Genomic DNA, 16971 nt, shown 5'->3' with positions numbered 1-16971 from the left:
ACCAAGAAATCTTCGGAAATCATCTACCTTAACCTTCGAAAAGCATCCGTTATACGAGTTATGGCAATACTCCCGAACTCCCGCCCCAGTACTGGGTGGCGTCGAGGTTATCTCACCAACAACTGCATAAAAGAGATTTTCGATGTCGGCGTACTAAACTCAGGTATTCCAAAACTGCAACGATAAAATTATGACGACAACACCTCGGAGCTCAACTCCCCGGGACACTGCCACAACCCCTAAAGACAGGAGGCACCAAGAACAATGTTCTCGTCACAAAACCATCGGAACGATTCCAAGATACCCGCATGATCCTAAAAAAAATTTAGTGAAATTTGAGAAGAGAAGAGTCAAAACTCTACGTCAGGATGCCTTACCAGAGCGATGAGGAGACTGGGGAGTAAAAAGAATTCCTAAGCTCTCCGGTATATAATTCCTAAATGACTCAAAACATTTTTCTAGACACAACTCGGCCGCTAATAACGATCAAGCAATGGGGGCTCCTAAGGTCGGGGAATGGCTCTGATTACCAACTTGCAACGCCCTCGATGCGGCTATATCTCCTACGTGTCGAAGCACGACTTAGAGGCATAACCGCATTGAAAGCAATGTCGCAAGTGAGGTAATCTTCACACAACCCATGTAATACATAAGGGAAAGAGATACATAGTTGGCTTACAATCGCCACTTCACACAATTACATGAATAAAGCATTACATCAAACAGATACAATCAAGGTCCGACTACGGAACCAAAATAAAAGAAGACTACCCCAAATGCTACAAGGTCCCCGATCGACCCCAACTAGGCACCACTACTGATCAACTAGAATGAAACAACACAAAGGACAAGATCTTCATCGAGCTCCTCCTGAGCTTGGTTGCGTCATCTGCACGGACTCATCGGCACCTGCAAGCTGGTTTTGGAAGTAACTGTGAGTCACGGGGACTCAGCAATCTCGCACCCTCGCGATCAAGACTATTTAAGCTTATAGGTAGGGTAAAAGGTAAGAGGTGGAGCTGCAGCAAGCGACTAGCATATATGGTGGCTAACATACGCAAATGAGAGCGGGAAGAGAAGGCAAAGCACGGTCGATAAAAGTATGATCAAGAAGTGATCCTAGAATAACCTACGTCAAGCATAACTCCAACACCGTGTTCACTTCCCGGACTCCGCCGGAAAGAGACCATCACGGTTACACACGCGGTTGATGCATTTTAATTAAGGTCAACTTCAGATTTTCTACAACCGGACATTAACAAATTTCCATCTTCCCATAACCGCGGGCACGGCTTTCGAAAGTTCAAATCCCTGCAGGGGTGTCCCAACTTAGCCCATCACAAGCTCTCATGGTCAACGAAGGATATTCCTTCTAGCGGGAAGACCCGATCAGACTCGGAATCCCGGTTACAAGACATTTCGACAGGTAAAACAAGACCAGCAAGACCGCCTGATGCGCCGACATCCTGATAGGAGCTGCACATATCTCGTTCTCAGGGCAACACCGCATGAGCGCTCCGTACAACTAAAACCAGCCCTCAAGTTTCCCCGAGGTGGCGCTGCAAAGGACTCTAGTTCGGACCAACACTTAGACAAGCACTGGCCCGGGGGGGTTAAAATAAAGATGACCCGCGGGATGCGCGACTCCCAAGGGAAAAAGGCTAGGTGGCGAATGGTAAAACCAAGGTTGGGCCTTGCTGGAGGAGTTTTATTCAAGGCAAACTGTCAAGGGGTTCCCATTATTACCCAACCGCGTAAGGAACGCAAAATCCGGGAACATAACACCGATATGACGGAAACTAGGGCGGCAAGAGTGGAACAAAACACCAGGCATAAGGCCGAGCCTTCCACCCTTTACCAAGTATATAGATGCATTAATTAAATAAGAGATATTGTGATATCCCAACAAGTAAACATGTTCCAACAAGGAACAACATCTCCATGTTCCAACAAGGAACAAACTTCAATCTTCACCTGCAACTAACAACGCTATAAGAGGGGCTGAGCAAAGCGGTAACATAGCCAACAACGGTTTGCTAGGACAAGGTGGGTTAGAGGCTTGGTTCAACAATATGGGAGGCATGATAAGCAAGTGGTAGGTATCGCAGCATAGGCATAGCAAAAGAGCGAGCATCTAGCAAGCAAAGATAGAAGTGATTTCGAGGGTGTGGTCATCTTGCCTGAGATCCCGCAAGGAAGAAGAACGAGTCCATGAAGAAGACAAACAGACGTAGTCGAACGGGTCCTCACAAACACGACGTTATTGGAACCAACCCGAAGAAGCAACACCGGAAAGAAGCACACAACATAGTAAACAACCATCACATAAGCATGGCACGATGCGCAAACAAGTATGATGCATGTCCAGTTTAATAAGGCATGGCATGGCAAAGTGCACAAACAACCCTACAAATTAAGTGGAGCTCAATATGCAACGGAGTTGCATATTGAAGAAAACACCACATGACTTATTTAGTTCTCTCTCATTTATGTACCCAAAAAGATTAAATGTTGTTAGCATGGCAAGAGGGTGAAGCAAATGAAAACTACCTATCTAGTCATGTTTAAATGAGGCCGGAAGCAACAAGCAACAAGTCCAGAAAAACCTCATGTGCATATTTTACGGTTTGGTACTGTTCTGCCCTAAAACACAATTTTAGAATTATTAAACATGCAAAGTAAAGCCACCATGTTAAACTAGGCATTTTTCTACCCCATTTACATATAAAGATTATTTAAAACCGAGCTACGGTTATTTAGTTATGAAATAAATCATTTTAGCATGGCATAGGAGCAAATTTAAACAAACAGCATTTTAAACATTTCAAACATAGATGAAAGTAGCATATTATGAAACTAGACACAATTTTAAGCATTTTACATATATAGAACTTTTTAATCCGATGCACCGTTTGTGAGTTATTAAATGCATGAAGATGAGGGTCTTTTCTATAAAATGGCGTTCTCTGGAATAAAAGACAAATTCGCAGGCAAGGAAAAAAATACAATCGGGCTGAAACTGCTGGCCCAACAGTGCACAGGGGGTTTGGGTGGCTGCTCACATCGGGTTCTCGGGCCGGAAGCGAAGAAGCGGCTGGACGCAGGCTGGACCTTCGAGGTCCCACACTCGACCAGCGAGGTCAACGGGCACGGGCGGCTTCGTTCTGTCGCTCGAAGCAGAGGACATGGACATGCGACGCGGCTGCAGCGGAGCTGATGCATGGAGCGGTGGCGCGACACTGAAGATGGCAGGGCGGCCCTAGCGCAGCTCCCGGCGACGAGGACCAGGCGAGGAGGAGCGGATCCAGGCGGAGGTGACCAGGAACTTGGCGCGCGAGCAAGGAACTTGGCGGCGGAGACTTGGGCGCAGGCAGGGTTGCGGGGCGACGCTGCTGGCGAGCTGGGGACGCCGGGACCCGAAGTAGAGGAGCGAGCGCTGCTCCGGCAGTGAGACGGCGACCCGGCGAGAACCGAGGCGAGGCAGGGGCGCGAGCGTCCTCTTCTGATCGACCTGAAGCAAAGCAGCAACGGCGACAGCTTGCAGGAGGGTTCGTGGAGCTCCGGCAACAGGGAGGCGCGTCCTTGGCGAGGCAGGGGTGCGGACGACGCGGAGACGGCCAGATCCGGGCGGCGAGGAGGCAAACGGCGACTGGACTAGGACGGCACGAGGACGACGCCGACGAGCTTGGGCGAGTTCCTGCCCGTTCCTGGGAAGGAGAGAGAGAGCCACCATGAGAGAGAGAGAGGGCAATCAGGAGGGGGATTGGAGGACAGAGAGGAAGGGTCGGCGACCCGCGGGGCTCCTGCAAGGTTGGGGAGGTCCGGCGGCATGAACGTGCAGGCGGCGGGGACAAGCTCGGTGCTCACGATCCATTCAGGATCGATCCGAGGAGGGAAGAGGAGGCACGGCCTCGATCGTGCTCGAGCAGACGGGCAGTGATGAGGCAAGGCGGTGGTGGTTGGTCGGGGATGGATTGGATCGGCTTGGTGGTTGGTTGGGCACTGAAAACAAAGAGAGTGGCGGCGGGGATGGATTGGATCGATGGAAGGATGGGACAGGATCCCTAATTCCTAGGGTTGCCCATTATATACGCAACTGGGTTAGGTTAGGGGCTAACGGAACCCTCCGATCGTAAATGGACGACCGAGAATAACAGGTTAGAGGAGTGCAAATAAGAAAACAGTGACGTTTTGTAGATGTTTTGGGATGATCCGGACACAACGGAAACGACTGTCCGGGTCGGGTTCGGGACAACTTCCGGACACGCGCGAGGGGTCGAAGCACTGTGCAAAGAAGGTAGGCATGGGCCTAGGTGGATTGTGGAGAGCGGGTTGGGCTGAGAGAAGTGGGAGAGAGGGCCCGACATCTGTTTCCGGAGACCGAAAACGTCCGACGTTAGACCGACTATATTGTCGCTATAGTTAAACGTTGGGGCGTCAAACGGACTCAGAATGCGATGAAACTTGACAGGCGGTCTATCTACACTATAATAAGACCACACGCCAACTTTCATCCCGTTCCGAGAACCTGGACGAATGCAAGTTTTAAAACATGATGATGCAATGCACATGATGACATGATAAGATGCAACACGCAAGCAAATGACATGACAACGACAACGAATAACTAGAAGACACCTGGCACATTGGTCTCGGGGCGTTACAACACTCCACCACTACGAGAGGATCTCGTCCCGAGATCTAGAATGGCACCGGAGGGAAAACGAAAAGAAAGAGAAGAGGTAAAACTAAGTTGCTTCTTTGACAAACGAGTGAAACCATGAACCTTGAAGAGGTTAAGCCATTTCGAGAAAAGAATACAACGGAGATGAACGAAGTTGAAAGCACTCCGTTAAGAAAGAGGAACAAGGAAGAACAAATTCGAACAGCACTCCGGTTGAGAAGGGATGCAAGACTTGATAAGGCGAAAAGAGCTTGAGGAAAAAGGACACAACACTCCGGTTAAATGGATAAACCAAGAAAAGAACACGATCCTGACAAAACGAAAAGATGGGTTGAAGAGAGCAACATCACAATGCCTCCGGAACGAAAGAATAGAAGATAGGTAATTGAGAGAAAAGAATGGAGAAGAAAATGCCAAGTTCTGTCACAAAAGAGCTTGACAAGGCATCTTTTAGGAGAAGGGTCGAATGGAATTGTTGAAAAACCAACAACGAAAAGAGTAACCTGGTAGTGGGCTTATAAAAAAAACTTCTCAAAACTATGAGGTGAAATTTTGCCACTAACGGAACAATAGATTGACTTGATATCAAGGAGACGATAAACTTACTCACCGGAAGGATAAAAGAACTTGGGTCCTTTATAAGCACCATAGATAGCAACAATCCTTAGGGAAAGTTTTAGGTGAAATATAACCCAAGATAATTCCAACAAAGAGGTTGATGGATTTAAAATATCTCATTCTTAACAACATTCGAATCATGAAACATGAACTCAGATTATGAAGAACGACACAATACCATCTCCAATGATACGGAAGAGAGAATTGCACTCCGGATTGCAAGATGAAGAATGCTTGAGCTCCTTAGAAAAGAATCTCGATGAACGCTTCGAGAAGGAATTAAATCCTTGATGAGCCATCATGTAGAACCTTCATGAAGAACTCCGGTAACAAAAGGATGATCAAACAAAAGGAAAAAGAAGTTGAAAACACAAGGTGAAACCTTGTAATGTTTTAGATGGATCTCCGTGGTGATATAATTGTGAGAGCTTGGAACTCCGAAAAAGAAAAGATGAAACAAGTGAAACCGAGAATTTGAAGAACCTCCGGAATAGGGAATTAATCACTTGGATGAACAAGAATAAGAATTATGCTATGCTTGTCCTTCACCAATTAAATTGATGATATACCATGGATTTGGCACACTACTTATTCTCGTAGAAAGGATTAAGATAGATATGGAGCAAACTTGAGAAGGTCTTCAACAAGTCACCGGTGGGATTGAGAAGAACGAATTAATATATACGATAACGACTGACAAGAACTCTTGCACGAACCACTGTTAGGATCGACAACGAATAAATAGATATGATAGCAAGGAAGAAAAATCCTGAATAGCCACCGTAGGAATTGGAAATGAACGAAGTAAAGGGATGAATCACCGGTAAGAATTAGCAAATGAACGAAGATGCTTGAGGGAATTTAGATGCAAGTGAGCGAAAAGATCACGAGCTGATTAGAGGATATTTAAACGATGCACCGGTAAGATTTGGAGAAACGAGAACTGAAAGCAGGGAATGAATAATCTTGAATTGATGGACTCCGGATAACCAAACTGAGAAGACTCCTGAATTCTCCGGAAGGGTGAAAAGAATTGTCACAATCAAAACAATTATGAGAGGATGACATCAAGCTAGAACCATGAATCTCTGAGAGAGCGGACAAGATATGGAGGAAAATTCTTCTTCGGTCTTCAAATGCCGAGAATGACGATGAGAAACACCACCATGAATCGTTTAGGCACTCCGGAAGAATCAAAAGCGAAGAGATTGAGCCAACGCTGAAAAGAGATGGAAAGATCTTGGAGAAAGACATTTGACTGATGATAAATCATTCTTACATCAAACTTCAAAAAGAATTTAGGATAGCTCCGGGAAAATAAGAAGAGTCAGGTAAGATCCTGGGAAAAGACATGTGGGTTAGGGCCCATTGAAAAGATACACCGTTGAACGATTGCTTGGAAGAGAGATTTGTACCGGTTAAATAAAATGACTTGAATGAGATAACAACCTCGAAATAACTTGAATGGATCGAGAATGTAACCGTGAGTCTTCTGAGATATCTTCAGCACTCCGGAACAATTGAATAACGAGAAGTGAATGATAAAGAGGTGCACCGGCATGAGAAGGTATTTGAAACGAGGAAAAGGGATATGAGATCAACACTGAAAACTTGATTTGAATCCACCGGAGAAGAAAACGAGTGAAGAGTGACGAACTTGAAGCTCCGTTAGAATCTTCATGAGAATCACCGGGAAAGAACATGAAGGAAAAGAATGGAGAGACTTCACATGAATAAAAAGATACTTGATTAAGAAATCTGAGTCCTTGAAGAAACAAGGGTGGGAGGGTGGGAAAACACCATTGAGAATGAAACAAACACCGTTGAGACGAAATGATAATTAATCTTGCTGATGTAGAAATGATCGGATCCACTTGAAGAGAAACACGCCGGTGAAAAGGATAGATAAGACAATCTTGATGATCAAGAAGGATTGGTATCCACATCGGAGTATGAGAACACCATTTGGGGAAGGTATGGAATCAACACTTGACATCGAAGCAACTCGAATACCACAACTCAAAACAAAAACAAAGGATTGGCTTGTAGAATAAGCCAGAGCAAACATATGATAGAAATTTCGTCCGAAGTTTTCGTGGTGGGGCCTACACGGGCTCGATCGTACAGCACCATCATGTACAAGGCAGTGCACATGACATACGAAGCGTCCCCGAGTCAGCATAGCCAAGGACTCTTTAAGACACAACGAGACCACTGTAAAACCGACCGTGAATAGGCGGACCACTAGACGTCGAACCCCAATTTTCAAATCATACATCTGTCGGAAAGAAATCCTAAGATCTACTTGAATTCCCACTTATAAACTCCCGAAATTTTCCCAGTTATGCAATCAGGTGTTGGGGATACATGGGAAGCATAATATCTCACCCAAAACTAACAAATCCTACATCCAGCTGTATCCATCCTTCAACACATAACCAAGAAACCTTCGGAAATCATCCACCTCAACCTTCGAAAAGCATCTGTTATACGAGTTATGGCAATACTCCCGAACTCCCGCCCCAGTACTGGGTGGCGTCGAGGTTATCTCACCAACAACTGCATAAAAGAGATTTTCGATGTCGGCGTACTAAACTCAGGTATTCCAGAACTGCAACGATAAAATTGTGACGACAACACCTCGGAGCTCAACTCCCCGGGACACTACCACAACCCCTAAATACAGGAGGCACCAAGAACAATGTTTTCGTCACAAAACCATCGGAACAATTCCAAGATACCCGCGTGATCCTAAAAAAATTTAGTGAAATTTGAGAAGAGAAGAGTCAAAACTCTATGTCAGATGCCTTACCAGAGCGATGAGGAGACTGGGGAGTAAAAAGATTTCCTAAGCTCTCCGATATATAATTCCTAAATGACTCAAAACATTTTTCTAGACACAACTCGGCCGCTAATAACGATCAAGCAATGGGGGCTCCTAAGGTCGGGGAATGGCTCTGGTTACCAACTTGCAACGCCCTCGATGCGGCTATATCTCCTACGTGTCGAAGCACGACTTAGAGGCATAACCGCATTGAAAGCAATGTCGCAAGTGAGGTAATCTTCACACAACCCATGTAATACATAAGGGAAAGAGATACATAGTTGGCTTACAATTGCCACTTCACACAATTACATGAATAAAGCATTACATCAAACAGATACAATCAAGGTCCGACTACGAAACCAAAATAAAAGAAGACTACCCCAAATGCTACAAGGTCCCCGATCGACCCCAACCGGGCACCACTACTGATCAACTAGAACGAAACAAACACAAAGGACAAGATCTTCATCGAGCTCCTCCTCAGCTTGGTTGTGTCATCTGCACGAACTCATCGGCACCTACAAGTTGGTTTTGGAAGTATCTGTGAGTCACAGGGACTCAACAATCTCGCACCCTCGCGGTCAAGACTATTTAAGCTTATAGGTAGGGTAAAAGGTAAGAGGTGGAGCTGCAACAAGCGACTAGCATATATGGTGGCTAACATACGCAAATGAGAGCGGGAAGAGAAGGCAAAGCACGGTCGATAAAAGTATGATCAAGAAGTGATCCTAGAATAACCTACGTCAAGAATAACTCCAACACCGTGTTCACTTCCCGGACTCCGCTGGAAAGAGACCATCACGGTTACACACGCGGTTGATGCATTTTAATTAAGGTCAACTTTAGGTTTTCTACAACCGGACATTAACAAATTCCTATCTGCCCATAACCGCGAGCACGGCTTTCGAAAGTTCAAATCCCTGCAGGGGTGTCCCAACTTAGCCCATCACAAGCTCTCACGGTCAACGAAGGATATTCCTTCTAGCGGGAAGACCCGATCAGACTCGAAATCCCGGTTACAAGATATTTCAATAGGTAAAACAAGACCAGCAAGACCGCCCGATGCGCCGACATCCTGATAGGACCTGCACATATCTCGTTCTCAGGGCAACACCGGATGAGCGCTCCGTACAACTAAAACCAGCCCTCAAGTTTCCCCGAGGTGGCGCTGCAAAGGACTCTAGTTCGGACCAACACTTAGACAAGCACTGGCCCGGGGGGTTAAAATAAAGATGACCCTTGGGATGCGCGACTCCCAAGGGAAAAAGGCTAGGTGGCGAATGGTAAAACCAAGGTTGGGCCTTGCTGGAGGAGTTTTATTCAAGGCAAACTGTCAAGGGGTTCCCATTATTACCCAGCCGCGTAAGGAACGCAAAATCCGGGAACATAACACCGATATGACGGAAACTAGGGCAGCAAGAGTGGAACAAAACACCAGGCATAAGGCCGAGCCTTCCACCCTTTACCAAGTATATAGATGCATTAATTAAATAAGAGATATTGTGATATCCCAACAAGTAAACATGTTCCAACAAGGAACAACATCTCCATGTTCCAACAAGGTACAAACTTCAATCTTCACCTGCACTAACAACGCTATAAGAGGGGCTGAGCAAAGTGGTAACATAGCCAAACAACGGTTTGCTAGGACAAGGTGGGTTAGAGGCTTGGTTCAACAATATGGGAGGCATGATAAGCAAGTGGTAGGTATCGCAGCATAGGCATATCAAAAGAGCGAGCATCTAGCAAGCAAAGATAGAAGTGATTTCGAGGGTGTGGTCATCTTGCCTGAGATCCCGCAAGGAACAAGAACGAGTCCATGAAGAAGACAAACAGACGTAGTCGAATGGGTCCTCACAAACACGACGTTATCGGAACCAACCCAAAGAAGCAACACCGGAAAGAAGCACACAACATAGTAAACAACCACCACATGAGCATGGCATGATGCGCAAACAAGTATGATGCATGTCCGGTTTAATGACGCATGGCATGGCAAAGTGCACAAACAACCCTACAAATTAAGTGGAGCTCAATATGCAACGGAGTTGCATATTGAAGAAAACACCACATGACTTATTTAGTTCTCTCTCGTTTATGTACCAAACAAGATTAAATGTTTTTAGCATGGCAAGAGGGTGAAGCAAATGAAAACTACCTATCTAGTCAAGTTTAAATGAGGCCGGAAGCAACAAGCAACAAGTCCGAAAAAACCTCATGTGCATATTTTACGGTTTGGTACTGTTCTGCCCTAAAACACAATTTTAGAATTATTAAACATGAAAAGTAAAGCCACCATGTTAAACTAGGCATTTTTCTACCCTATTTATATATAAAGATTATTTAAAACCGAGCTACGGTTATTTAGTTATGAAATAAATCATTTTAGCATGGCATAGGAGAAAATTTAAACAAACAGCATTTTAAACATTTCAAACATAGATGAAAGTAGCATATTATGAAACTAGACACAATTTTAAGCATTTTACATATATAGAACCTTTTAATCCGATGCACCGTTTGTGAGTTATTAAATGCATGAAGATGAGGGTCTTTTCTGTAAAACGGCGTTCTCTGGAATAAAAGACAAATTCGCAGGCAAGGAAAAAAAACACAATCGGGCTGAAACTGCTGGCCCAACAGTGCACAGGGGGTTTGGGTGGCTGCTCACATCGGGCTCTCGGGCCGGAAGCGAAGAAGCGGCTGGACGCAGGCTGGACCTTCGAGGTCCCACGCTCGACCAGCGAGGTCAACGGGCACGGGCGGCTTCGTTCTGTCGCTCGAAGCAGAGGACATGGACAGGCGACACGGCTGCAGCGGAGCTGATGCACGGAGCGGCGGCGCGACACTGAAGATGGCAGGGCGGCCCTAGCGCAGCTCCCGGCGACGAGGACCAGGCGAGGAGGAGCGGATCCAGGCGGAGGTGACCAGGAACTTGGCGCGCGAGCAAGGAACTTGGCGCACGAGCAAGGAACTTGGCGGCGGAGACTTGGGCGCAGGCAGGGCTGCGGGGCGACGCTGCTGGCGAGCTGGGGACGCCGGGACCCGAAGTAGAGGAGCGGGCGCTGCTCCGGCGGTGAGACGGCGACCCGGCGAGAACCGAGGCGAGGCAGGGGCGCGAGCGTCCTCTTCTGATCGACCTGAAGCAAAGCAGCAACGGCGACAGCTTGCAGGAGGGTTCGTGGGGCTCCGGCAACAGGGAGGCGCGTCCTTGGCGAGGCAGGGGCGCGGACGACGCGGAGATGGCCGGATCCGGGCGGCGAGGAGGCAAACGGCGACTGGACTAGCACTACAAGAAATATGTCAACTTGTGACCTTGACTATTGGTCACTGAAAGGTCATTGTTTTTCATTTGCGATCTTTTTGTGACCAAAAACAGATGGTCAAAAATTGGCAGTCGTAAATTGAAATTAATGACTTTCTCTATGAGAAGGTCATAGACGTTTACGACCAAAATATATCTACTATTTTGTTTTGGTCACTAGCAGCCTCCCCAGGCCACGTAGGCATCCGACGTGGCAAAATTGCGACCAATTGAGAAGGTCATTGATAAGATTCAGCCTGGTCCGATTGGGTGTTTTACATGGGCCAGGCCCAACAATTCGGCCTTTTTATATTATTTTTCCATCAATTTTTGATCGGCTTCATGGGCCAAGCCCATTATTGCAGCCTTTTTATTTCCAATGTCGTGATCCTTTCTTGGACCATTCCTTTTTTTGTTGGCATCTATTTCTCAATTGGGCCTCGGCCTTATTACAGTCCATTTCCTTAGTTTTTAGTTTTTTCCTGTAAATATTATTTGGAAAATCGCCTTTTTATATGCCAAATACTATTAGGTCCCACTTGTCAGGTTCTAATTAAAGACAGCCAATGTTTCAATTTCCACACAATTATTTCAGTCAAAACAGCAAACAAATGAGAATTATCAAACCACATGCCAATATTGGCTAATAGCACAATCTTTACATAATTCATTTCACCATTACATGTGATACCATCACAACATATAAACCTCACAACATTTCACCATCACAACATACCATCACAACATTTTGTGATATATAACTAATATCAGACCAATTTGGTACCAAGTTGTACATAATCAGTGACGTAGAGCATGGGAATGTCCAACAGTCAGTTGTTAAAAATGTTCAACAACCTTTTAGTTAACTATAAGAGAGCTTGTAGGCTTTCCAAACTATTAATTGACAGAACCCAAAATTGTATAACGAGATCACATTTTTATTATATGACAAAAAGTTAACTAAAGCCAACAAAACAGTAAGGATCAGTGAAATATTAACATTGACACGTTTACATATTGTGTATGTGGACATCGACATCATCAAGGAGCAGGGGTTAATAATGGACAGGTTTAATCTAGACATCTACTAGTTAAATCAACTTGATTAGCGTCCGGGCTCTATACTGTTTACCACTCACTCAGACTCAGCGGCACCTACTTACCAGTCCTAAATTGACAAGAGAATGCAGTTGGATTTGCTGTGGAGCATGTGTGTGTAATACGTACTAGCAACGAAATGAAGTGTCGATTGGAAAATTCCCCGTCGACGGGTGAGAGCTGAGAGGATGATTTTGCATGGGAGGGAGTGGAGTGGTGAAAAGTGTACAGTGTTGCTCATATTTCTGGCTTTGGCATAGCAGAACACAAACTGAATAAAAATGACTTAGTTCGCCCACTTGAATAAGAATAGCAAGTCATGAAACTACTAGCGCCAACCCACAGATAATGTGTATAGAAATGGTAGCTAGAAACTGACCCAGTACCACGTGAATGATATTTATAGATGATTCATGAAACGAATATGCCCCCCCTGAATAGTTATTAACAGGACTTAAAAGTGTATAAAAATTCACCTTCTATTACTCCCTCCGTCCCATAATTTAAGAATTTTTTGCAAGCAATGTTAGCTTGTACAAACGTCTTATATTGTGGGATGGAGGGAGTATTTGACAAGAAGGTAACTAACGCCAACAGAGCAACAAGGACCAGTGCAATATTAACATTGACACATTTTATATCCCGTGGAGGTAGACACCATCAAGAAATAGGGGTTAGTTAATAATGGACAGGTTTCAACTAGTTAAATCAGCGTCCGAACTATATACTGGGTTCCACTTGGACGATGTTGGCGCCAGCCGGCGGCACTTGGTCCAGCAGGGGCAGCAGCAAAACAGGCAGAGGCACCAGCTGCTGGCATAGGTGGCGAGGATGACCTGGTTGATGAACACCAGGAACACCCCCAGGATGCCGAGACCCGTCGCCGACGGGCTCCGGTACACGCAGTTCGTCCCGTTGTACTGCACGGACTAACATATACTCAGTTAGCACAGATCTATCGAATTGATGAAAAGAGAATTGTGATGTTCAATCTTGGATCCATGCCTTGGAGCTGTAGTTTTTGGCGATGAAGCCGAGGGTGACCGCGACGGAGCCCAGAAAGCCCAGGACCATGCACACCAGCACCGCATCTTTCTCCATGTTGCCCGTTCTCCTTTTTCTTCTGGATGAACTATCAGCAGTTAGAATCACATTGGACTGTTTTACACAGATGTATAAAAACAGGGTCTTATAAATGTGCAAAAGTTCTTACAAATGCTTGTCATGTACAGGGCACAAAATTTGTATTCCGAAAACTTGTTGACTGAATCGTTCCTTGACGGCCTCGCGCATTGAACTATAGAAGTCAAGCTTTGCCGAGCTCTATTTCTACTTTTGTACATAATTTTTCGGCATTTGTATAGACACCTTATTCCATCAGTTAAGTGACTCACCGAACACTTGCTTGTCCCCCTAACAGGACATAACTGAAATTTCCATGTCCCCCTAACAGGACATAACTGAAAGAGTCCTTGCAAGATTAATGTCCACAGCATGGTGAAAGCCAGGCAAAACTACCATACGCCTAGTGATTACCTTAACAAGAACTCATATAGCAACAAGTAAAACACAGATGAACCCCTGAACATCAAACAATCTTCAGATGTTGTTGTTCTATACACCCAACCTACAACAATTGCGGCTACACCCAAACTACAGCAGCAGTTCTACCAGATGGAGTCAGTTGTCTCACCTACAGAAGCTCACCAGGAGCGAAGTTGAGGAGGGCTGGGGAAGGAGCAGCTGGATGCAGGTCGGGGACGTTGTCGAGGAAGGACGCTGGCAGAAGGAGCGGCACAACCGGCCTTGAGGTCCAGCGCGTCGACGGCCTGCCTGGCGTCGGGTGCCCTTGCGGAGATGCCAGAGGAGGAGGCTGGTGAAGCAGCAACGACCGGGATCGACTGCTAGGGTGGAGTACAACAAACATGGCCGCCCCCTCCTCCGAGGAGACGATGGACCCCTCCCTACAGCGCGAGGTGGACGGGGGCCGTCCGAGGATCCAGCTGGACGGAGCGGCGTGCATCGAAGCACGCGCGCGCCGGCGAGCCAGCCGGCCGCGACGCCAAGGCTGCAGGGCGGCGGTGCATCTGTCGGCAGTGAGGTTTGGCAGTGAGGTTCGGCAGTGCCCTGGATCTGCTGCGGGAGGTGCGGAACGATGGGCTGCGCGCGGATCTGGCGTCGTCGGGCTCGGATGAATGGGCGGCGAGATAGGAGGAGAGGAGGGATGATGGGCGGCACGCGCTCGGAAGGAGTGGTGCTGGTGGCGGCGCGAGGGAGAGGTGGCGGCGGCGATCTGGAAGGGGAGGAGCTGGAGGTGGCGGCGCGAGGGAGAGGTGACTCTCGCTCTCTCTCTCTCTCCGCGCGTGGATGGGTGGGTGGGTGGATGGATGGATGAGGGATGAAAAGATGGATGGATGGATGTGTGCCATGTCATCGATCCATGGCACATATGTTTCCACCAATGATGATTAAGCTTATGCAATTGTTTTTTTTCTTTTGTTTCTCTTACATATTTTCTCACCAATGTAAATAACCTATCTAATATTAGTTGCAAAAGGGCACCACTTCAATTTTCAAAAATATTATACCATATTGACTAACTCGGGGAGGTTTCGTTGCAACTCCGGCGACCCCTGACAATATTACATCACAACACTAGTGGCCCGACAATGCTTCATTGCAACTCCGTCGGTCCCGACAATGTTGGATCACAGCACCGGCAGTCCGCGGTGATGCTATGTTGCATCACCATTGACTATTGCAGCACCACCTTCTGCTGCAACCCCCAGCGGCCTTGCGACACCATCGTCGTGTGCATGACCGGTGGCCACTACCCAGCAGCCTGCGGCGCCACGCATCACTGCCCCACACCATGAGCTTCAACACCCCTCACATCAACAAATCGTCACCACTATCGTCGAACCGCAGCCATCACAGCAGCGGCATCTTCGCCGACCGGGGGGGAGAACAGACTGAGGAGAGGTTATCAAGGAGAGAGGACATGAAGGTTGTAGAGGGGAATAGCGAGAGAGGAGCAAGATTATCCCTCGATTCAAAAGGATGAAGAGGACAAATAACAAACCTGGACTATGATAACTATCTTAAAAAAGTGTTCATGGCTTAAATGACTGATGTTATGGCCACATTCATGGCACGGTTTGTTCAGATGATCTCAAATTTTGCACAAGTATGCATCTTGAAATTCCGAACAATGTTGCCTAAGGGAGTTTTCATTTTCTTTGCACGGAAAATTCATTTTCCATTCTCTGAGTGCCCAAAATGAGTTTTTTTGTGAAGGACCTACCATATATTTGTTGCAAAATTGAACCAAATAAATATTATAAAATACTAGGCCAAAATTAATTCACGATTGAGCAAATGGTTGGGTGTGAAAAGTTTTTATCCACCTCTCGTGAAAAAGATAAATTTCCGCTCATTCAAGAGGAAACGGGTCAAATTTGAACTGCGGCTACCTCATAGTTTGCTCTTTATTTTTTCAAAAAATCATTTCTAGGTACATAAGTATCTATTTAATCAGAGAAACATCAAAAGTTTTCCAAGATTCAACCACTAGCTAGGAACGGTCAAACCTGTCGTTTTGATCGCATTTCGAAACGGGCATAAAAAATTCAAAAAAATCAAAAAATTGGAAAACCTTCGCATTGTGTCATTATATGTGACCAAGTTTCCTGGAAAAATAATAAACTTGTAATACGGCAATTATTTTTAAAAAGTGTTCTTAGAAACGAGCTATCATGCGTGAAGATTCAGGGTTTTCAAGCCAAATGATCAATCTTATGGCCACATTCATGACATAGTTTGTTCAAATGATTTCATACTGTGCACAAGGATGCATCTTGGAATTCCAAACAATGTTGCCGAAGGGAGTTTTCATTTTGTTTGCACGGAAATTTCATTTTCCATTTTTTGAGTGCCCGAAATGAGTTTTTTTGTGAAGGACCTGCCATATATTTGTTGCAAAATTAGACAAAATCATTTTTCTAAAATACTAGGCCATATTTAATGCACAATTGACCAAATGGTTGGGTGTCAAAAGTTTTGATCCACCTCTGGTGAAAAAGACAAATTCCCGCCGATTCAGTTGCAAGCGGGTCAAATTTGAACTGCAGCTGCCTCATAGTTTGCTCTTTATTTTTTCCAAAAATCATTTCTAGGTACATAAGTATCTATTTAATCAGAGAAACACCAAAAAAATTCCAAGATTCGACCACTAGCTAGGAACAGCCATGCCCGCAGTTTTGACCGCATTTTGAAACGGGCATAAAAAATTCAAAAAAAATACAAAAAATTGGGAAACCTTCGCATTGTGTCATTATATGTGACCAAGTTTCCAGGAAAAATAATAAACTTATAATACGGCAATTATTTTAATAAAGTGTTCTCAGAAATGAGCTATCACGCGTGAAGATTTAGGGTTTT

General features: G+C 45.7%; 1 protein-coding gene across 4 annotated transcripts; it reads right to left on the bottom strand.

Annotated features, from left to right (window-relative positions):
• Nucleotides 1-12925: 12925 nt before the first annotated feature.
• On the bottom strand, nucleotides 12926-14851 carry LOC123154879 (uncharacterized). 4 transcript variants are annotated; one of them, XM_044573493.1, is made up of 3 exons: nucleotides 14225-14851; nucleotides 13537-13651; nucleotides 12926-13460 (listed from the first exon to the last, which is right to left on the bottom strand). In XM_044573493.1, exons 2-3 carry the CDS (start codon nucleotides 13630-13632, stop codon nucleotides 13227-13229), a joined length of 330 nt encoding a protein of 109 aa, XP_044429428.1. In that variant the 5' UTR covers nucleotides 13633-13651; nucleotides 14225-14851; the 3' UTR covers nucleotides 12926-13226. The 4 variants fall into 4 exon arrangements, with proteins under 4 accessions (XP_044429428.1, XP_044429429.1, XP_044429426.1 ...); XM_044573494.1 differs by having other exon boundaries at nucleotides 13537-13654; nucleotides 14239-14851; XM_044573491.1 differs by lacking the exon at nucleotides 14225-14851 and adding an exon at nucleotides 13745-14208 and having other exon boundaries at nucleotides 13537-13654.
• Between the last annotated feature and the right edge of the window lie 2120 nt (nucleotides 14852-16971).

This window comes from Triticum aestivum, chromosome 7A, assembly GCF_018294505.1.
Source record: "Triticum aestivum cultivar Chinese Spring chromosome 7A, IWGSC CS RefSeq v2.1, whole genome shotgun sequence".
In the NCBI taxonomy this organism is placed as follows: Eukaryota; Viridiplantae; Streptophyta; class Magnoliopsida; order Poales; family Poaceae; genus Triticum; species Triticum aestivum.
This window is presented reverse-complemented; position numbering and strand designations above follow the sequence as displayed.

Excerpts from the sequence above, each read along its gene's own strand:
- LOC123154879 (XM_044573491.1), bottom strand. The coding sequence starts at position 13,824 with ATGCGCGAGGCCGTCAAGGAACGATTCAGTCAACAAGTTTTCGGAATA. Across the intron at positions 13,655-13,744 it reads CCTGTACATGACAAGCATTT|AAGAAAAAGGAGAACGGGCA; the intron begins GTAAGAACTTTT and ends TAGTTCATCCAG. Across the intron at positions 13,461-13,536 it reads CCAAAAACTACAGCTCCAAG|TCCGTGCAGTACAACGGGAC; the intron begins GCATGGATCCAA and ends AGTATATGTTAG.